Below are 23,716 nucleotides of genomic sequence, written 5' to 3'. Positions count from 1 at the left end.
CAAGTTAAATGACTGATTCAATTCCCTGTAGCTGGGATCCAAGGGAAAAAAAGTAAAAGAACTTAATCGGTCCCATAAAAGATTGACCTTGCTCCTGGCAATGGTAATCAAGGATAACTGACGTGACTTTTTTTTCTTTTGAAGCAAAATACCTTTTCTTCCTTGTCTCATTACATATCATAAATTTAGATAAAACATGGAGAGTCCAGAAAACTTGCTTTTGAAATTATATCCCTTTGTTCATTAGCTAACAAACATTTCTAGAACTTCTTAGAAGCTAAGCATCCTGCACCATTGGCATTTGCTGGGGTCCAGATAATAGGATGAGATGAAAAGTGATTGCTACTATTTTTATTTCAGCTGTCTTATTGTCCTCTGCCACCCCCATTCCCAATCTCAAAATCGACTGAGAGTTTGTTGTAGATATTTTAGAATATATTGTTAATTTCTCTAGTGTTAAGAAATGGAGAGGAAAAGGCTATTTTAAAAAAAGTTCAAAGAAACTCGTGGTTATTTCCCCTCCTCAAGCCAGTGACCATGAAAAGAATGAAGATTAACTCCTCCTAAGCTCACACCTTTCCTGCCCTGCATGTGGATCTTTCTGGAAGGCCCAGCACAAAAGCATCCATGCCTGGCAGTGGGAAAGTCCATAACTTAGGTACTCGGGGATGCATGACATAGAAGAGGGGCATCATTTCTTGAGCTTTGATTGAAATAATACTGGAGAGTTGGGGAGAAGAAGCAATGCTGAATTTTTCCTTAAATGTTTCCCAAAGCAAACTAGCTTTTCTGACTTGATATCACCAGAAACAAAAATGTGAGTGTTTTGTGTAGGTCAGTGTCACTGGAGCCCAGGACAAAGAGAATGAGCCTCCAGAGCCTAGCTGGGCTGACCACCTGACTACCAGTCCTTCACCTGAGGCTGCTACCACGGAGGGGCCATTGCTTGGCCACCCTGAGGATGGGGCAGAGGGTCTGGAAACCAGAATTCCAAGTCCCGTTATGGACTTACAGCCAGAAAAGCTGGTGCACAAAGGTAGGAGACACCTGCCAATCAGCTGCTGCGTCTACAATGTCAAAGCACAGAAAGGGTGGGCTCTAAAATCTCATTCAGAAAGAACATGTTTTGGGGGCGCCTGGGTGGCTCAGTCATTAAGCAGCTGCCTTCAGTTCAGGTCATGATCCCAGGGTCCTGGGATCGAGCCCCGCATCGGGCTCCCTACTCAGCTGGGAGCCTGCTTCTCCCTCTCCCACTCCCCCTGTTTGTGTTCCCTCTCTCGCTGTGTCTCTCTCTGTCAAATAAATAAATAAATAAATCTAAAAAAAAAAAAAAGAACATGTTTTGACCCTAAACAGGGAAGACAAAAGACACTTTTCATTATTATATGTCAAATTAGAAAACTGGCTATAGAACAAATTTGGTCCATAAAAAATTTTAAGGTTCTTATAATGTTTATTGCTTTTTAAAATGTAAATGCCTTTAGAGAAGACTGTGTTCTCATTTTCCCATAGCCCCTACCCCTCCCTATTGTCTTATATGTGACCTTGACACATGTAGACATTTGAATTTTTGACCCTTAGATTGTAGAGGAGAAAAAAGCAAGAATCTAGATTCCTCCTCATCAACATATTTTCTATGGAGTTACTATCTACAGAAATCAATCATTATATACAGAGTTTCTGAAGGACATGCCAGAGAGACAAGATCCTTGCCAAAAAGAAGCTCTGAGATTGGCTTGACAAGTTACACAATATACAATATTTACTTATTGTTTTAAGAGTGGAGATAGTGAAAGTCTACTACTCCTTTCCAGTTGGTCTAAGGAGTCTTCAGAGAAGAGGTAGATTTGGAGGTTAGTTTCAGGAAAAAAGGAATCGAGACATGCTCCCTATCTGGGGAAATGATTCTGGGAGATGGAGAGAAGGCTTGTTTCGTTTGAGAAATGAAGCTTGTGGCATATAAACTGTCTCACAGATCACAAGTCTCAGGCAGCAAGTACCTGTTTGGTTGTGGCTTTTCTCACCTTGGAATCACTTCTTCAGGTAAGGAATACTAATCAAGGCACTAAGGAGAACCACAAAATAAAAAGGGACTAAATGAATGGCTTTATTATGGTAGTTCTCCTTTGTCTTTTTTTTCCTTTACAGTGGAAGTGTTTCTTTTATATATATATATTTTATTTATTTATTCATGAGAGACAGAGAGGGAGGGAGAGAGAGAGAGAGAGAGAGAGAGAGAAGCAGAGGGAGAAGCAGGCTCCCAAGGAGCAGGGAGTCTGATGCGGGACTCGATCCCAGGACCCTGGGGTCATGACCTGAGCCGAAGGCAGACGCTTAACAATCTGAGCCACCCAGGTGCCCTACAGTGGAAGTGTTTCTAAAATTTATTCATAAATGGACATTAAAAGCTCATGTTTTTATTGTCCTGCAAGAACTGCTCTTTTTAAAGATTTTTTTTTTTTTTTTAGAGAGAGAGAGAGAGAGAGCACGCGGAAGGGGGCAGAGGGAGAGGGAGAATCTTAATCAGGCTTCCTGCTGAGCGCAGAGCCCCACAATGGGGCTCCATCTCACGACCCTGAGATCAGGACCTGAGCCGAAACCAAGAATTGGACCCTTAACCAACTGAGTCACTCAGGCGCCGCAGGAACTGCTCTTTTTAAAAGAAAATTGTGATATAAAGAGAGCCCTTCATTTTATTTTATTTATTTATTTTTTGGTAACTTAAAAGGATTTTCCTTTTTTAGTAGGCACAATTACATGTGATCACAGTGGCACTTTCTAGGAACACACTGGGAAGAAATGTGTACAGAAGGCTGAGATCATCTTTATTCCAATGTTAATCTGATTTTAAATCAAGTCCAAAGTAAATGATGAAGTCCTATTTTTCCCTTGTCAACTAATCCCCACAAGGGTATTAGCCAATGAGGGCTCACAGTGCTATACTTTCTGGGAAATAGCCCTTTTAATAAGGTTTCATGAAGATCAAAAACTTTTATGTTTTCAAAGGCGTATCTAATGGTGGAGTTGCAGGTAGTGGAGGAAGTATTTTAGGTACCAGGGAACACTTCTTTACCTTGGAACCAAATTTTCGTAGTTGGCATGTTAGGGTGCATGGAGAATAAACTTTGTAAAGCTCTCACTTTTCATGTTTTCAGGGAAAGCAAAACCTATAATAACACATTTTCCTTTTCTCACTCTAGATCCTAGATGCTTGGAAGCCCTAAAGCCAGGAAACTGTGGCGAATACGTGGTTCGATGGTATTATGACAAACAGGTCAACGCCTGTGCCCGCTTTTGGTTCAGCGGCTGTAATGGCTCAGGAAATAGATTCAACAGTGAACACGAATGTCAAGAAATCTGCGTTCAAGGATGAGTAAGTGAATCAACCCCTAATGAGTCAAGGCTGCATCTCTATCAGCAAACCTAGAAAGAACCTCTATAATTTCAACATATTCACCCAATACAAATAAAACACCATATTTGAGTATATACTGAGTACTTATAATTTATAAACATAGGTGAATCCTTATAACCACCCTAGGATGTAGGTATTAACTATTGCTATTGGCGAAGAAGCGGAGGCTCTGAGAAGTTCAGGGACTCCTGAACAGTTACCCAACTGAAAAGTGGGTTTGAGTCAGGGATATGTAACCTCACAGCACAGGTTCTAGCCACATCACAGCTTGCAATGTGCTTCTGAGCAACATTAATTCTTACTCTACGCATTACGTTGGATTAAACTCCTGTCCTGTCCCAACGCCCAGTCCCTCTCACTGGCCTCGGTCCCCAACCCCCTTACAGCCCTGCCTGCAGCAAAAGGGAGATGGTAGGGAAGGATTGGGTTTGGGGAATGAGAAGAGATGGGGGGGGAGCATGTCTGTGCACAGCAGGTGGCGAGATAAGAAAGACATCCTATTTGGGGGAAACCCAGAAAGATGGTGATTCTGGGAGATGAGAGGCACCAGAATGGGAGTGAGGTGCTGAGGGGAGTTCGATTTTCGCCTTGCTAGCTCTGAAAGTGATTGAGAAACCAATCTGAACGAAAATTACTTAACTCAAATTTACTAACAATTGTCACTCCCCACTCCAACATGTTTGCTAACAAGGGCTTTGTTGTGTGTTTAAACTCTGTATTTGAGACAAAATTCATAATTTAAACAAATGAATTCTTTCCACCCTTCCTTTAAAGTATGTAAGTGGGACTTTCAATTGTAGGGGGCTCCTTGCAGCCCACATCCACTCTTGAACAGGGTATTTTAAAGACAAGACTTCCACTGAAAAACGAGCCACCATATTGAAATACAATCCAACAGAGTAATAGAGAATTGGCTCCGTCACTTTATGATAATTTTGCGACATCCGCCTAGGAAGATCATTAGTTCTGAACTGTGCTCAGACAGCATTTGTATATATCATCTTCAACACACTTTTTTTTTCTTTCAGGCCTATGACCCTCATTCAAGTTTGGCAGCATAAAACAGGGCACTCAAGGAAGAGGGAGCTGGAGCAACAACCATCTGAACAAAAACAATTTTGTATGGTTTAATTAAAATTTTGTTAGGCAATATTTGGTACCACAAAAGAATATATGCAATATACCTGTAAGCTACCAGAAATGATGATAAGATAAAACACAAGTGAACATATCATACTGACAATTCACCAAACACAATCAATTCTGTTGAAGTTTCCTGTGTGGACTTCTCCAATCCCAGCCCCCTGTTTCCTGCCAGGGATAACCCATCTTGAATTTTGTGTTTACCATTTTACTTTGCTATTGGGTTTTTATATGTAATTTTACATGTAAAATCACATATATATCTATGTAGCTTTACACAATACATAGCCTTGCTTATTTTAGAGCTTTATAAAAATGGAGTCCTATTTTCGTCTTCTGCAACTTGCTATTATCAATGTTCTAATTAATCTGTATGTTCTACCATATCTAAATGTATTCCTAAATAACTTATTCAGCTTTTTTTGAACTTTAGAAAATTTGTTTCATAATATGTAATTCTTTGCAACTTGGTGTGTCATTACAATTCTTACATGTCCATTTACTTTCAAAGTTGTATATTTGTGTGAATATATCACAACATATTTAACCGTTGCCTTGTCTATCATTTAAATTGTTTCTATTTAATTTTCTCCCTCTGATCCATCAGTGTTGCTATGAATGCTCTTAAGCAGTTTTGGGTGCATGTGTACCAGTGTTTTTCCAGGATATATACCCTAAAGTGGAATTGTAGGGTTGCGGGCCATATAAACGTTCAAAACTAGTATATTATACCAATTTTTTTCCCAGACTGTTCGAACCAATTCATTACAAAGTTCCACCAGTCGTGTATAAGTTTCCATTGTTTGATATTCTTTTCAACACTTCGTATTGTCAGACTTCTTCATTTTGCTAATAGTGGGTGAAAATGGTATCTTATTTTAAACTGACCTTCTCTGGTGACATCTTATCATATTTGTCTACCATCTGTGCTGAGGCTTCTGTGAAATGTCTGTTGATATTTGGAGAAGATTTTCCTACTGGATTGTTTGTCTTTTTCATACTGAACTTCTGGAGTTCCGTATAGATTTCTGAAATTGAATTCTTTATTATTTGTGTCCTTGTATCTCTGGGGTTTGTCTTTTTACCTTACTTTTTTTTTTTTGCTTAAATGAGCAGAAGTTCTCAATTTTAATGCAAATTTACCCGTCTTTTCTCCTGGGGCTAGCACTTTTTTTTTTCTTGTTTCTGCCGCCCAGCCTCTTAAGCCCCCTTTCTTGGTAGGGAACTCCCGCAGGACAGAAGAAACTGCTCTGGGTACTATGTGAATGTCGCTGGATTTCCATCTGCATGCATGGTAATTTCTTATGATCTTATTAACACTGCGGTAATTTCTAGGTGGTTGTTTTTTCTTCATCTTTTTTTAACCGTTCTCAGCATGAAAGTGGTCTGAGCTACATGGATGGTCATTATCATATTTATTTGTGGTAGGATGGAGGGCTTTGGGTATTTTTGTATTTCCTGGAAGCTCAGCAATTCATTAAAAGGCACGTATTAGTCACCATATGGGTGTCGGAAAGTAGAAAGATCCTTCAGAATATCCAGCCTGCTATTTTGTCAGAAACAGAAGTATTTATATTCCTTTTCCAAGCTCTTCACAAATTCACCCAGATAGAAAACTGATATGCAAACATGTTGCAGTGTTGACTTGGGTGTTTATCCCATTGTCTGAAATGTCTTTTTCTCCTTCCACGACTGACTGACTCCTAATACTTCAAGGACAACTTGCAGGTCTCTTTTGCACTCTTTCTCAGTTGGGCTATGCTCAATACTGAGTGCCCAAAGCCCTTGCTTACACCTCCATTCTACCCTGACCACAGTCTGAACTGCCTTGCACTTAGTGAGAGCACTTGCATTAATTTGCTTTTGCTGCTCTAACAAATTACCACACATATGGCTGTATAAGCATCACAAATATGTTATCCTATAGTTCTGTAAGTTAGAAGCCCAATGTGGGTCTCACTGGGCTAAAAATCATGGTGTCAGTGGGGCTGTGTTTCTTCTGGAGGATCTAGGGAAGAATCTGTTTCCTTACCTTTTCCAATTTCTCGAGGCTGCCCATAATCCTTGGCTAGTGGCCCCTTCCTCTGTTTTCAAAGCCAGCAGTAGCAGTAGAGAAAACTCTCTAAGTACAGCTGGGAAAGGTTCTTTGCTTTTAAGGACTCATGTGATTAGACTAGTTCCACCTGGATGACCCAAGATTTTTTCCCCCTTCTCAAGGTCCTTAACCTTAACCACATCTACAAAGTCCCCTTTGTTATATAAGGTGATATTCACAGGTTCTGGGAATCAGTGAAAAGGCACAGTTGGGGTCATTATTCCATGCACTATAGCACCTATATCCTCTACCAGCTTTCTGAGCTTAGAAGCAAGGCAGGCCTTGTTTATCTCTATGTACCCGTTCCTGGTACATAGTTAAAAACTCAATACATTTGAAAAAAATATTAGAATTCACTTTATAAAAGTCATTACAGAAATAATTAACTACTTGGGAGAAAAAGGATCAAAAAAACATCACACTAGTTTAAAAGGAGAATTAGAGGGGTGCCTGGGTTTCTCAGTTGGTTAAATGTCCTGACTCTTGATTTCAGCTCAGGTCATGATCTCAGGGTCATCAGATCAAGCTCTGAGTCAGGTTCCACACCTTAAAGATTCTCTCTCCCTCTCCCTCTGCTCCCCAACCCCTGGATACATGCTCTCTCTCTAAAAAAAGAGAGAGAGAAAGGAGAGAGAAAGGGGACATGCTAGCTTTCTCCTCTCTCCGTCGTCCCAAGCTCGAGGACATGCTCAGAATTAGAGGATAGAATAATAAAAGAGGCATGGAAGTAGGGCAAGCTACAGATAGCAGCCAGAATGAAAAAGGACATATCGACCATTTCAAAATAATAGCACAACCATTCTGAAAGGCTCCACAAGGTCAGAGTAGAAGTCATTAGGATGGAAGCCAAAGAAGACATCCAGGTCAAGTTGCATCAGTGGGAGTCAATGTTATCTAAAGAATGGGCTGCCTCAGAAGGAGATAATTGTCCTACCAGAAATGTTCACCCCAAGACTGCCCAGGGACTTAGGGTATTTGTCTAAAGGATATAAGCAATTGAGGAGACATAGGACTAGAAGATTCTAAGGATCCTTGGCAATTCTAAGAGCCTGATTAAAGCAGGGTTTCAAATTTCCTAAATTTCAGAGTCTGGTGTGACTTTAGTTTAAATGAAGAATTTTTCAAAAATTTATGTAAAATGATAAAATATAATGGATGCTTTTAGAAATCAAATCAGTCCAATATTTAAAAAAAAAATCCAAATGCCATAAATATGTGTGTGAAATATGATTTGGGACTATTCTTGTTTTGATGATCACACACATACATTCTAAAATATGTCTTATTTTAGTGACATTTTACTAAAAGGTATAAGGAGGGGGAAAAATCTTGGACACCAAAAGCATTAATCCATCTTTTCATTGCCATTCTCCAAAAGACATTGAATTATAGATTTGCAGAGAGAAAATGCATAAATAATTGAACATCTAAAATCCCAAGTCAGATTTTCTCCCAAAATTGGCATAGTTCAGATGTCCCGTCACTGTTCTCAGCCAGGATTGCTGAGCAGAATCACCTGTGGATACCCCAGTCTCATCCCCGGCCTGCTTAGCGTGTGTTTCTCTGACCATTAATAAAGCTGAGCATCTTGGGGTGCCTGGGTGGCTCAGTCAGTTAAGCGCCCAACTCTTGGTTTCAGTTTTGGTCATGATCTCGGGTCCAGCCCCTCATTAGCTCCTGGCTCAGTGTCAAGTCTGCTTGTCCCTCTCCCTCCCCCTCTGCTCCTCCCCCTTTGCCCCCTCCCTCTGCCCCTCCCCTCTTCTCTCTCAAATAAATAAATAAAATCTTTAAATAAAGCTGGGCATCTCCATGTTTATTGGCCATCTTCTTTGAATTACCAATCTCTATCATTTTCCTATTTTTTTTCCTTTTTGATTTATTAGAGATGTGAAAATTCATTATCGGTTACATGTGAATAGTATTCTCATTGTGTTGTTTACTTTTTGAGTGTTTAGGATAAACACTGAGACTAAAATCACCAGTCTTCAAAAACCAGATTAGGGCATTTCTTGCAGTTAGCAAAGCTGAGGTTTCAACTAAATGAAAATGACAGAAATGATCTAAGATATTTTAACATTTTGGTAGAGTTTTTTTCATTGTTAAAATTATTGAACAGCATTAATTCTTAATAAAATGCTAAAAATTCTTAATGTCCTAATTTAAAATGAAGACTTTTTTAGATACACATACATAGCCTATCCATTTTTCATTTGAGAGTGGAGAAACAGAATGTCCTATATTATCTCCATCCCTATTGGCTTGCTAACTAGCTTAACATGAAAACGTAAATCATCATTTTTTTCCCCAGAATTCTCAGATCTTTAAATTAGCCTCTTTGATCCTTTATCTAGCTAGACAACACTCTCGGACTTTTCCCTTTGTTTTGCTAATCATGGGAGGAGGTTCCTGAATCTCCTCGAAGTGGATGAGAGAGTGATAGTTTTAACTCATTGACATATCATTTTTCTCTAATTCTCATTTTTATTTACTAGGGAGGGGGGTGGGGGAGAGAGAATCCTAAGCCACCTAGGCACTCCTAGCACATCCTCATTCTAAATATTATATTGCTGTGGAATATGACAAACCTAAGATGACTACCATGTCAAAAGAAGACATGGGAAAATTCCTTCTACCTTGGAAGCAAAAAGAAACAATTACATCGTAGGAATTCTAAATAGCAAACAGGACTGTAGATTGCAAAGACAGAAAAATTAAAGACTTCTTTTCCTTTTTCTCTCTGCAATAGACCAGAGGCTATTATTTTCACCATCCTTCAAATTTGCCCTTAAACTCCATATTCACAGTTTCTTGACATCATTTTTAAGAACTGATGGAATTTTCCAGTTATTTGCTCCTTAGCATATTAGCTGGTGCTACCTTAAATTTATCAGTTGGCTGTTTTTTTCTCTCCTGCATTTTAATGAAGAATGCTATGGTTTTGCTAGTATCTGTGACTTGGTTGGGATTTTTCTCAAATTGATTCTACTCTGAATAAATCTCTGCTCAAACTTGTTTTCAGTTGTTTAAAACACATCTCCAATGGGAAAAAAAAAAAAAACAAAAAACCCAACAATGCCTGCCTTTATGTCATTGTCTCATTTTAGTCTTCCAAGAAATAAATATTGGAATTTGTACAGATTTTTCCTGAGGTATATGACATACTTTGCTATTAGAAAAATAGTGACAAATATGGTAAAATGGACTAAAATTGTGCCTATTCCAATGTTAGAATGTTACTCAAACTTGTTCCCATATAGAAAGTTAGAGGTCAAGTCTATCAAATTTGCTTCATAGGACCCTCCACCTGCTCCACAAACCAGGAGTCTTTCTGCTGTGTCTCTGTGAATGTTGCAATCATGCAGTCAGTGACCTTGTGTGGCCTCTGAGAAACATCCCAGCTCTTTCCTCCCTTACCCCCCGGATCCAATTGTCAGTGCATGTGGTCCATCTTCCTTCTTGCTCTCTCCACCATGAGTCTGTCATTGCTTCCACATTGGCCTCCATCCTATCCCTCACCTCTGGTCTTTGTCCGCCCAGTGCTGTGGAGTCCCAGGAAGTCTGACCCACTCATTCTCCTCCCTCAAATGCCTTAGGGGCTCTCCATCTTCTTCAAGACACAGAGCAAACCTTACAGCATAGTATTCGAGGGCCTTCAGGACCTTTCTGCTGTTTACATTTCTAGCTTATTGCCTTCTAGGTCCTTATACATGTTCTTCAATTCAGCTACACTCAAACATTTGCTGCATTTTGAGGACACCATTTATTTCCCTTTGGAGTGTCCCCTTCTTCACTGCCTCCCCGACTGCCTTCCTCTCTCCCTTCTTCACTTAGCATTATGGAATTCATCCCATATTAGTGGATAAAGAGCTACTTTAGTTTCAAGAGCTTCACAGCTGCTCATTTTATTTAGTCAATCCATCTTTGCTGGGCCTTTAAACATTCACAATCTTTTGTTATTATGACCAAAACTTCATTGAATATCCTCGTATACCCTATTAGTCTTTGTGTGAGTATGTCTATAGAATAGAGTCATAGAGCAAAATTGCAAGGAAAATGGTAAGGACAATGTTCTTTTGATAAGTATGTCAAAGTGCCCTCCTTCAAGACTGTGCCAATTTACATTCCTCCAACATACAAGTGTGCCTGCTTTTTCACCTCCTCACCGTCATTGAGTGCTATCCGTTATTTGATTTTTGCTCATCTGATGGCTAAAACTGGAATCTCACTTTTGCTTTAATCAGTATTTCTCTTTCATTTTGGGGAGAGTGCTGCTCCCAACTGCAGCGCCCCATGCCCACAAGAATATGTACAGAGAACAATAGCAAAGGAAAGCAAAGCTCTACATCATTTTCTATACTTGAGCCAAGTGCCAGGGCTGAGCTCTCTGCCAAGCATGGCTGGACCATGTGGCATCAGGTCCTAGGTTAGTTCGTCCTAAACAGTTTCTAACCAAATGCTGTCTAGCATATTTTTAAATGTTTTGGGGGAGTAAACAGAGAAAGACATTCATTCATTCATTCATTCACTCACTCAACAGCTACTAAATATGCACCAGGAAACATCTCTGCATTTATGAAGCTTATTTTCCAGGAGAGAGGAGAGAAAAGAGTCACATAAATGCCAAATTGAAACTAATCTGTGAAATACTATGATGTACTCAGTACTATGAAAGAGGTCCATTATGCTAGAACACTTGGTAATTACGGTAAGAGACAATAAGTCTTCAATGCTATGGAAGATTATAATTGTTCGTAATTATTCTTTCTGTCTCTATCATTGCCATGCTCCCTGTGGGTAGGGTGTACTTTCCCATACATTTAACTTTGGGCTTAACTGAACAAAAGCTTTAAATGTGTTGCATGCTTTGGCCTTGGGTCTCTTGCTCTGGACCCTCACCAAGGAAATATCATGCCTTCACCTTGGGTTCCGGAATAACAAGATGTATAGAGCTGAAATGAGTCCAGACAAGCCCAGCTGGACCAAGCAAAGCTAGCTGAGCCCAGCAGAGCTGGAGCCAACTGCAGCCTTCATGTCATGTAAGCAAGAAATAAATGTTTGCTGTCATCAGCTACTTAGATTTTGGACTGTTTGTTACAATGGTAACAGTGGACAAATGCAAATTCCTACTCCCAGGCTTGTCCTTGCTGTGTATGGAAGGCTGTAGCTCCTGACTTGGCTGACACGAGTGAGAAAAGTGAATCTGTAGGAGATGGTTGGACCTCTTCCCTTGTAGAAAGAGGCTCTGACATGTTTACTCTTGCAGCTTCTTGGAAGAAGAGCGGGGTTGGGGGGCAATTTTGCTTCCAACCAAGATGAAGTAACAGTGACCAGATTTATCCTTATTCCTGCAACAACCAAAACCAGACAAAATATAGGAAATAAGAGTTTGCAAAACACCATAAATAAGTCAAGGAAGAGCAGTGGTCCCCACAGGCAGGAAAGAAAATGAAGTGAGCCATGCGATTGCCCCAGCCTACTGCTCTGAGAGCATTTCCAAGCCAGAGTGGAAAGAGGGCAAACAAAGGCAGAAACTGGCAGACTCCTCTGGCTGAGCGAATGAGCTGAGTCCAGGAAGACCAAGGTGGCTAGAATTCAGAGGCTGAGGACAGAAGGCTGGAAAAGAGAGAAGTTCACAGAGTGAGAACTTGGGAAATATGTGGACGGTTCCCCTTGAGTATTCAGCTAGGTACTGATGACTGAATGCATAGGAGGAAGCTACCTAAACCTGGAAACCGAACCAGCTGAAGGACCCGAGGTAGCACTGCCAGATGCTAATGCTGGGCCAGGAACAGTGCCTGTCCCTCACATCAGCCAGACTGGAAAACCTCAAGATTTGACCTGAGCCAAAATCAAGAGTTAGGATGCTTAACTGACTGAGCCATGCAGGCGCCCCACACATCCCTTATTCTTAAGGGGAGAAGCCAGGGGTTTGAGAGGAAGGTAGAGGTCTTAAGCTCCATGTAAACTACTTAACCCATAAATGACCTGGCATAGTTCCAGTGATAAATCCCAAGTCCTTCTGAACCCCAGCTTTACTCCTGTTGTCTCCATCTGTTAATGGCATCCCCGTGTCACCAATCTTGTGCATTTATTTTCAATTCGTACCTTCCTTTCACATTCCATAAATTGTTGAGTCCTCCCAATCAGACCTCAGAAATTTCTCTCAAATCTACCCCCTTCTTTATGTGCTAACTTCTATTATCTTTAAGTGTTCTCCTTACTTTTTTTTTCGTGGCCATGTCAATTAATTCTTCATAGAATCATCAGAAATATTCTAAGATACAAATCAGATTATTTTCAAAGCACTACTCTCCATCACCTGCATGATGAGGTCCAACCTTATAAGGCTTAAATTCCTTTCACAGTCCAGCTTTCATGCTGTTCCATCATTCCCTCCCCACCTTCTGCCCCAGCCATTCTGCTTAATAATCTCAAGCAGACTAGGTAGGGTTTGCTTTTGGTATTTTTGCCTTTGTGCCTTCATACCTACTGTTTTCTCTATCTCTTCTCTGCATGGCAGACTCCTACATATTCAGTAAGACTTAGTTTAAACATTATATCTCTGATGAAGCCTTCCTCAACTTCTCAGGAAAATGGTCCCCTTTTGTTTGACCCCCAGATGATATTGCCCTAGTGGCATCTACTAATGGCTCAAGTAAAATGGTAACTAACTGTAGCCTGGGGCAGTGGACTTGGATTTCTACAGTGGTTTGGGCTGGGAGATGTCACAGAAATGCTAGCATAAGAAGGAACTAAAAGGAAAAAAGAGGGACTAAGGAGGTCAGAGGTTGCAGTACTACCTTTCTTGGAGCCACTTAGAGACAAAGACTGTTTATAGAAATATAGCAATAAAAAATGAAGAGCAGCCATTTTTCTTAGAATAGACATTAGAAGAGGAAAGATCTATGTTCTGGGCATTTAGAAACCTGCACTTATTAAGCCCACCCACCTGGAAAAGAAATAATTTTCTTACTGACAGAGGGACATGGGTCATTCCAAAGGAGAGTATAAACAGGCATTTTAAATGGGGCTCATACACCAGGGACAAGAAGGAGAGTGGTCATTTCCTTCCACTGGCCAGTGTGGCCAAATTCTAATTGAAAGCCCGTGTACATGCTTGTCTGTTAGTGTGAATATTACAATTCATTTTAATAAATATCCATCGTGGGAAAAGCAACATGGTGTAAGAAGTGGAAATCAGGAGACAAGTATCTTAATTCATCTCTGCTAAAAACATTTCCAACAGATTTATCTGGTTCGTTTGATAAAGGAAAACAATTTGAAATATTTTAAGATAATGAAGCTTTGAAACTCAACTCTATAGATTATATTTCTAATATCAAAAGGCTCTGGGAAATGATTTTTAAGTGGAGTTTTGGCATGAAGAGGTGGAAAGTTTTTCCATGATATATTTGTTATCTGCACTTTCCTAGAACTGTTAGTTCCAAATTAATGAATATTCCCCTTGAAAGTCTTTCCCAGTACAAATCCTACCCTTCCTCTGGTCATTCTGTTTTACATAAAGCTTAAGTGAGTTTCCAAAATAAACGAATTTTTCATTATTTTATTTTGAGAAAAGCCTCCCAAATTAATTACTACTGGGTATTAATTGATACAGTTTGATTTCCTGAGGCATAAAATATAAAATAGTCATGAGCACATTAAAAGACTTTAGTAGGTTTCTGGTATTTTCTGTATACTTTCTTTAGTTTCCACTTCTACAGTGGGAAATCTTTGGGTTTTTTTTCCAATTCAAACAACATTGTACAGCCTTTGACAGGGAGGGCTTTTTTATTCTCTAGATTCTCATCATTTTAGAAAGAATCCATGTCTTTCTGGGAGAGTTCCTTAGTAAATATATGTTCTTTTTTTAAAACTCAAAAAACATTTGAACCTATTTAAAACAAGAGAATTTTATTCCTGGTAATAGGACTACTTTAGTTGGACAAATCTGCTTGCTAGAAACCATGAAATTGTTGAAAAGAGTATTAGAAACTTCTTAAAAGCATCAAACTGCTAATGAGATATTGAGGGATACCAAAGCTAAAATCTAAGCAGAAATTAGAAATGTTAGTAAAACACTGGACCTGGTTTTGCCATATAACACTTATTTCAGAATGTCTTAAACCTTAGCTTTGGTAGATTCTGAGAATGAAAGGGACAATATTTTAATATCTGGACCACATGAGATAGATAATTTAATAGGAAGGGGACAATGACTGTAAAGGGATGTGAAGAAGATTTAAGGGTGATGAAAATATTCCATATTTGAAGATAAAGTGGTAATCTCAAATTAGGCACACACACAAAAAAATTAAGTTACAGAGCTAATGGATCCCTAGTAGGATAAATACAAAGAAAAACACACTCAGCCACAACAGAGTCAAACTGATGAAAGCCAAAAATGGAAGGAAAATCTTGAAAGCAACAAGAGAAAAATGTCACATTACATACAGAACAACAGTATGATTAATAACTAACTTCTCCACAAAAACAATGGAGGTCAGAAGACATTGTTACATTTTCAAAATGCCGAAAGTATCTGTCCATATAGATAGAAACAACCTACAAGATTAAAAATGTACCTAATTTCAACAAGCCAAGAAAAATTCAGTTTTCTTATATTAATATGCCCCACTTCTTAACCACCTATAATGTAGTTAAATTTGGTGAGCAAAATAGCAGGGTGATTCTCATGTGGTTATTAAATAGTGTACTTTTTAAACTTTTAATAGAAATAAAATTATATAAGAAGTAATAGTTCTATGAAAGAAAATGAGTGCATGAGGTCTTCAGGCAGGATTATAAAGTGGGAAGAGGAGAACGCTAGGACACACTTCTCAGGTAACAGCAATGTTTGAGCATTGGAAATCAAAGTGAAGCCTGCTGAGGATACCCAGAAGGAGAGTCCTGAGAGTCACAAGTGAGGTGTCTAAGCACAAAAGCCAAAGCAGGAGAAGCACTGGTGATAACTGCCTTTACAGAGTTTGGTAAGATTTACATCAAGTGTCCAATACATTTAACAACAGGACAGTCATGGACATCTTAGCAAAAATACCCTTACAAGAGTGAATGTTAGGGATGAAGTAAGACTGAGGTGCTTAAAAGAGAGAATGGGAAAGAAGCAAGGCAGAAAATGTAGTTAGGTGGGAACTCAGAGGAAAAAGACTAGATGGTAGTTGAAAGGGGATATAGGCTATATCAGTTAGCTACTGCCTTGTAACAAATAGCCCTAAAACTCAGTATCTTAAAACAAGAATTTATTATCACTCCTATGTCTATGGGTGAGTTGGATAGTTCTTCTCAGCTGGGCTTGGCTAGATCCACTCATGCATCTGGGGTCAGCTAAGGGCTGGCTGATCTAGAATAGTCTTACAGTTTAGAAAGTTGGTTTTCTGTTATCTGGGCGGGGGATGTGCCTGGATCATGTTTCATCACTCAGCATGCTAGCTCACATGGTGATGGCAGGGTTCTAAGACAGAACCCAAGCCTGCAAGATCTCTTGGTGCCTAGTCATGAATTGGCACTCCATTCTGCCACATCTGACTATCCAAAGTGAGTCACAAAATCAGCCAAGATTCAAGATAAAGGGAAAGAGATCTACCTCTTGATAGGAGGAGCTGCAAAGTTCCATTGCAAAGCCCACTGGTAGGGGTAAAGAATTAGGAACATTTTTGGCAATTAGTCTATCACATGGGATGAAGGCTGGTTCTTATGTCTGTTTTGTTTTTAATGGAACAGACTTGATTACATTTAAATGATGTTGGGAAAGCACTATATAGAGGGAGAGGTCGAATATTATGAGCTGAAAGAGAAGAGATCATTGAAAGTAAGAAGTTTCTGAGGTAGAGACCATATGATCTACGGTAAAAGTGGAAGGATTAGCCAGAGATACCAGTTCCATTGCAACATGTAGGAAGTGGAAAAAATGGGTGCAGATAGAGCAATGTATTGATTTGGTGGTAGAAAGTTGAGTGAATTATTGCCTGGTGGCTCCTTTCAAATGAGAAGAAGGATGCAAAATAATTTGTCAAGAGTGAGAGGAGAGGTGGAAAGCTTGCATGTCTATAGATATAAAAGGGAAACTAGGGTAAGAGATCTGGTTGGGACTGAAACCATGGCTTTGAAGTTTCACCAGTTAGCATGGTGTTGTAATTCTCTCCAACCACATTAAGGTGCCTAGGGGCTGGCATGCATGGAGCAGACTATTAAATTCATCCAGGGTTGAGATTTTGCTAGGCCAATGAACTGGAAGGGCAATGGAGCAAGGATGTAGAAAGAGAATGGTGGATGGCTCATGAAATACAAATCAGACTGAGAGAGAAGCAAATATGGAAGGTGATTGTATTAGTTTGCTAGGGCTGCCATAACAAGACTATAACCTGGGTGTCTTAAACAAGGAAATTAATTTTCACACAGTTTTGGAGGCTAGAAGTCCAGGATCAAGGTGTCAGCAGATTTGGTTTCTTCGGGGGCCTCCCTCTTTGGCTTGCAGATGGCCACCTTCTCACTGTGTTCTCACAAGGTCTTTTCCCTGTGCATACACATGTCTGTGTCCCAATCTCTTCTGATAAGGACACCAGTCATTTGGGAATAGGGCCCTCCCATATGACCTCATTTTACCTCAGTTTACCTCTTTGAAAGCCCTATCTGCAAACACAGCTGCATGTTGAGGTATTGGGGGTAGAACTTCAACAGATGAATTTGGAGGAATAGAATTCACCTGGAAACAGTGGTGATAGTTGGGAAGTGAAGAGATTCAAAGACTGGTGGCTTTGTTGAAGCCAAAGAACTAGTGTCCTTGGATGGGATGGATAAGAAAGAATTGGAAGAACACAGTTTTGTGTTTAAAGAGTAGCATGCCTGAATTTATAACTTCAGGTTATGGCAAAGTTTAAGACAAGGCAATGACAGGGGATAGCTGAACAGGAAAGAATGGTCATGAACTCAAGAAGCCCAGGATTCTGAAGGGATTTTCCACATGAGAATGGAAGTCACTTAGGTCAACTTGGTGTGGAAGGTAGGTACCGATGACAGGGGTACAGGCAAGACTGTGAGGGAATGAGTCCTCAAAGCCCTTTGGTAGATGTGGGGACAGAGTGCCTCTTTCCAGAAGGCCTTGGGAGAGATCAGATACAAAGTAGGTGGGGAGAGTCTGGTCCTTCTGGAGCTTCAGACTGGCTTGAGTCTGAGGAATCAGGGGAGAGACCCTGAACTCAGGATTCTTAGATGGGAGGCTCTGTGGGGCTTGGAGGTGCCCCAGGAATGAGAGGTCTGTGAGATGGTTGTGATCCCCGTGGAAGGGGTGGAGGCGCAGGGGGCATGCTTTGCTCCTTGAACTGAATTTAGATTGTAACATTACTCCTCACTTTATACCTTTCCCATCGGCACACAGCAATAGAAAGTGGGAAGTAAATACTGAAACACTGGGAAAATAAATTCTCCTCTCTGTGTTTGTTGAATCATACATTTTGAATTCCATTCTATAGATTTACCTTTCTAGTGCCTTATTACTATGGTTACCATGTTTTCCAAATCCAAAACTGAGACCCTCAGGCTGACAATAGACAGAAATTCAAAATAGGAGAGTCCTGAACCCTTGTTCAGATTCATAATAAAAGTAATAGCATATATGAAGGGAATGCATATTATGAGCCAAATTCCTCTTTAAACCTGTATTAATATATTTAATCATTATAACAATCTGATTTTTCAAATTGACTCTTAGGTGCTCTGTATTTTGATTCGAGTCAGTCATATGTTTTGCACAAATCTTTTTCTTCTATACTGTGGGTTACCTATTCTCTCTCTCAATAGTGTCTTCCACGTGCTTAATCTTACATTATAGTCCTATTTATTACCTTTCTTTTCTCCTGTTTGTAACACTTTTCCTGTTCTGTTTAAGAAATCTTAAAGAAATAAAGATGTTCTCCTTTTATTGTTCTAAAAACTTTTAATCCACTTGAAACTGACTCTGAGATATAGTGTGAAGTCAAGACCAAGTTTTTTCCCCCCATATTTTTATCCAGTTAACCGAGTCCCATTTAATGAAGTGATGATATTTTCTGCAGTGCCCCCTTTATCATCTGGTGAGCAGACATGGGTCATATGTTTCTGGATTGTTTTTTGTGTTCCATTGCTTTATTTGTTGTTGTGAGGTTACCATTATTAACCTAATTTTAGAGATGAAGAAATGTACGCACAGGAAGGTGAAGTAATCGTAGGCCCTAGGTCACATTACTTAGTAAGTCCATCTTGTGAATCCTATTATACGTGTATTGTATGTCCCTCAATTGATTCTTCAAAGAATACTCCCTGACCTTGGTAAATGGTATTAGGAATTGAAGGTTCAAGTCAGAGACGTGGGTTTGCAAAACCATGCCAACATTCATTATAGTCGAGCTCTCTGAAATGTTTCTACACCGGTAAAATGAGAAAGTGATACCAATCAAGCAAGTTTGGATAAAACCCCAATCAGACCGTGGATATATAACCTAGCATGTAGTGTTGAATGAGGTTATTTGTTTCCTAGTCTCTTGACAATGACAATAATGCTTAAATCCGAAGAAATGTATAGATGAGTTTTCTGGCATAATATGTTCTGAGCAATTGGGTGTGTTTCATTGGTTAGTGTCTGGTTTGCTTTGGAGGTTGTCTCTACAGCTAAATAGGTGGGTGCCAATACTTCATGGCAAAGAAAGACAAAGAAGGAGGGACACAGCTGAGAAAAAGCAGCCAGAAGTTTGACCGGACACCATTATGGCCAGTCATGTCTCTATTTTCATTCCACTTCACGAATATCAGTTATCTTGAGATTACAGATGAAAAATACACAGCAAGGTAGCAACTTGTCTAAGGCATTCTTGTTAGATCAACCTGGGATTAGGATGTGTGGTTTGTTCTTCAGCTCAGATATTCACGTAGCCTAAGTTGCTGGGAAGAACCACGATCCCTGGAGCAGTTTTTAAAGGCAATTTATACCTCCCACGAAAACAGGTCCTCCTATAAAACATTTCTTCTTCCCTTTCCTGCCTCTCATCTACTTTATCCCATCTCAGTATTTCCCACTTCATCTTTGTCTCCTTCCTATGGTTTAGACCTACCTGGTAGAATAACCCTGTGGCACTTCCATGCAGCCTAGCGAAATGCTACCTTTGCACCAGCATCAAGAGCATTTAGGATGAGTTGATTGCGGACCAGTGAGAGGGACTTACACAGCAACCTTCAATCCTGCTGCCGCGTCTGCCAAAGAATCTCAAAGATTGTTCACAATGCTTCAGATATTTGCAGAGCAAAAATATTTTAAATTTGCCTTGAAACTGCACATGGCGGTGCCCAGCCTGCCGTGCTAGAGGGGGTGGGGGCAAATCAGCTCCAGGTCCTGTCTGGTCCTGTGAACAGACACAGCAGGCTGCCACACACTAACTCTGGCAGGCATCCCACAAAGGCTCCTTGCTCTGATTCAAAGCTCCTGATGCATCTCCCTAATTATGATCCCCATGAGATGGGGCCACAGGGAGAAATGGAACTGATTGTGCATTTATTTGCCCCGTATAGAACACGAGGGACCGACATTTCTTAATTTCAGTAATTTTTCTGATGATTCGAGCTAATGCAATTCCTCTGAAGAGCTGGGAGAACAAAATAAAGGAAAAAAAAAAAAGCACAAATGATTGGCCCTGGAGTCACATTTCAAATAGATGGTTAATGTGCACAAGTCATCTAAATGGAATAATAAACATTTAATTCCAGAATGTGTAAAGAATATGTGAAGACCGTTCTAAAAAAGCCAGAGCATAAGTCTTATACTAACCAATTCCTCCACTACTTGTAGAATCTGAGGCTGTCCTGTAGCTTTATTAAATGGTATATGCCTCAGGCTCTGCTTTTAATAATTCCATTTCCCCTGGAATTCTCACACTGAACCATTCTGGGGTCTAATAGTACACTGGGATTTTAAGCACATGACGAGGAGGACTGAGAAGCTTAGGTTCTGTATGCTTCCCCCAAACCTCAGAAAGCAATCATAGAACTGTCTGGCACCATCTAAAACCCAGAGCCCTCCACACTTGGAGCAGAATGCAGGATTTCTTAACCTCTGTGTCGTGGCCACAGACAATGAATGGGGCGTGTGCCTCAGAGCAAAGAAAAATATGAAAAGAGAAATGGAAGGGATGATAGCTTTCTTCACTCTCTTGGAGGGGTCTAGAACACAGGGCTAGCAAACCAAAGGTGCTGTCTGGTCTAGAATTGGACATCTCTGAAAGGTTCTGGTCTCCGTCCATGAGCCCATCTGCCCCTTCAGCCTCTCTGTCCCTTCCCTACCAAGGGAAGCCTGCCAAAACCACTGTCAGGTGCTCGTAATTCCCGGGTGTATGTCTGCTAGCATGCCAGTCTCTCGAACACTTCCCGTTGGCAGTGGCTTCTCGGCAGTGCCTGGAGGATAAAGGCTCAAAGTCTGGGCTTATTTAATACCCTGCTGGCTCTGAGCGGCATTGTCAAATCCCAGGGCCACTGTGGGAAAGGAAATTTTGCCTCGGGGCTCAGTGACATAGGCCCGCACATCATCCCCTCCAGCACCGGACACAGCCTCATCGACTACACATGTAGCTCTACAGCCTATTTCAAAATTTGGAGTTTAATTACAGTCACAAAAAGGACAAATACTATTTTATTCCACTTATATGATGGAGTGGTCGAAATCGTAAAGACAGAAGGGAGCTGGGGCTGGGGGAAGGGAGGAGGCTGGGGTGTTGTTCTTGGGACAGAGTTTCAGATTTACAAGATGAAAAGAGTCACCGGCATGGATGGGAAATACAACTAAACTGTACAGTTCGAAAAAGTGAAGATGGCAAATATTATGTTACGTGTATTTTAACACAATGAAAAAAAGATCTGGAGCTTAATTAACATAATGTTGGGAGTGAAAAGTATAGTTAAGAGCGGAAGTGAAGAGAAACCGCCACCAAGGTAATGTGGTGGCCTTGGAAGACAAGTTTTACTGGGAGAATAAATTTATTTAGCTGAGCATGTGCTAGAGAGATGAGAATCAATGATGAGTTTATAAACCTTTTTGGGTCACACGCCCTCAGACTCAGCTCCAGGGGAAATCCAATTTTGAACCGTTATACAGGAAGGACGCACATGGCACATAAGAGAAAACCAACAGGACTTAGATATGAGAGCAGCGCCAACATGCAAATGTACTTATGAAACTCTTTCTTCCTCTGTTGTCCTTGTGCAACTCAGAGCAGCAAGCGGATAGCCTGGCAACAGCTTGCATACTTTTCTCTTCCCAGACGATAACTCCATGAGATTTGGAAACCATGCTCTTTCTTCCGTGTATCCTGAGCACCCATGTGTAATAATTATGGAGGCTATGAACACGATTGGAAGGAGGAGTCAGTGGGAAGAGCAATGAAAGACCTGAAAAAATTTTTTCCTTCTAAAATTAAAAAAAAAGGAAAGCACCAACATAAGAACAATTCATTATTTGCGAACTATTTTAAATAGTGAAAGAAATCAGTGAACTTTTAGAAGATAACTGCAGGGGCACAAATCCTTTCTTCTGCTTTGATGTGTGTGATGGTTAATTCTGTGCGTCAGCTTAGCTTGGCTTTGGAGCTGAGATGTTTGGTCAAACACCAATCTAGATGTTGTTGAGAAAGGGTTTTTTTAGATATGATTAATATTTAATTAATTAAATCAGTAGACTTTGAGGAAGACAGGTTATTCTCCGTAATATGGGTAAGCCTCATCTAATCAGTTGAAGACCTTAAGAGAAAAGACTGAGGTCCCTGAGGAAGAAGGAATTTGCCTCAAGGCTTGAGCTGCAGCTCCTCCCTGGGCCACCTGGCCCATCCGGTCCACCCTGCAGATTTTAGATTTACCAGCCCCCACAATCAGTGAGCCAATTCCTGAAAATAAATCTCTCTATGTACATACATCCTATTGGTTCTGTTTCTCTGAAGGACCCTAATATGAACCTTTTGCAAACATCATTGGGAAGTGACAAGGAATGTGTTGGTGCTACTCTTGAAATGTTGAGACTGTAAGAACAAGTTATAAGGGGAAATGTGGGAGGCACCTGGACATTTAATCTCCTTAATGGAGTACACATGAAAATCCTTCTAATATGATCGTACTGGATCTCATTTTCAGCCACTGACCTTCTGTTAGGGAGAAGGTCAAATGTGCACCACACTTAGTTAACTGACTGATTAGCTAGAAAGGCAAAAGTGACATTTAATCAGAGGGGCATGTCCAAACAAGGAGCAATGTCCTTTTCCCTCCTGACAGCCTAGATGCGGTCAATAATTAAATTTTTATTGAATGTGGACTATATTTAGAGTATTGAATTCAGTGTTGCTGGGACTGAAAAAAGAAGTAAAAGATGCTGCACTCTCATTGAGCCTATGTGCTAAAGAAGTAAATTTAAGCCCACATGTAGACAGCAAGTCAATTATGATAATATTTCATAAAACTGTCATTATTAGGGACTGTCAGGTGCTACCCTAAAGAACTTTTTGTATAATGTAAACTTTTTCATCCAATACCACAATTTTATTCTAACTTGAAAAAAATTGGAGGTTTCTGTTAGGTGTGTATATTACCTATTATTAAGGAAATCTGAAAAGGCTTCTCTATCAGTTAAACACCTTTATTTATAACTCCAAGACTGATTTAATTGAATCATTTGAGAAATACGAGTTGCAAATGAACCAGGCCTAGACTTTTCTTAAGACTTACATCTTAGCTTATATAAAGTTCATATTTATCACAAATCTTAATAGAAGTTTATCATGTACCGATACTAAGTCCACAGCCTTCATTTTACAAATGCCAGAACTTAGTTCCTGGAGGTTAAATGATTTGCTCACACTCAGCTAGTTATTTTAGTTAGTTATACAGTAAACTTACTACTACTCAAAGCCAATCCTTCTAACGCCAAGAAGTGAATGTGTTCTATTGTTGGAACTGCCCCAGATTGTCGCTCAGGGCATCTAGAAATGGGGTAAGTGACCTGGGAGTCAGCCTTCACACACACAGCCCATTCCCAAAGG

The 23,716-nt window shown here is 40.1% G+C and overlaps 1 protein-coding gene across 2 annotated transcripts in view; it reads left to right on the top strand.

Moving 5' to 3' along the window:
* The window catches only part of COL28A1 (collagen type XXVIII alpha 1 chain), a 161,694-nt gene extending 158,321 nt beyond the window's left edge, over nt 1-3,373 (top strand). The window contains exons 33-34 of one of the 2 annotated variants that reach the window (XM_088018326.1): nt 835-973; nt 3,201-3,373. In XM_088018326.1, the coding sequence (XP_087874452.1) occupies nt 835-973; nt 3,201-3,373 (312 nt within the window). Of the gene's footprint in view, nt 1-834; nt 1,037-3,200 lie in introns of both variants that reach the window. The other variant, XM_088018325.1, reaches the window with a different exon arrangement.
* Nucleotides 3,374-23,716: the final 20,343 nt, after the last annotated feature.

This window comes from Eumetopias jubatus, unplaced genomic scaffold (assembly GCF_037043125.1).
Source record: "Eumetopias jubatus isolate StellerSeaLion01/CBP00866 unplaced genomic scaffold, mEumJub1_p1.0 scaffold_14, whole genome shotgun sequence".
In the NCBI taxonomy this organism is placed as follows: domain Eukaryota; kingdom Metazoa; phylum Chordata; class Mammalia; order Carnivora; family Otariidae; genus Eumetopias; species Eumetopias jubatus.
Note: the sequence above shows the minus strand (reverse complement) of the source record. Positions and strands in the feature narration are given on the sequence as shown.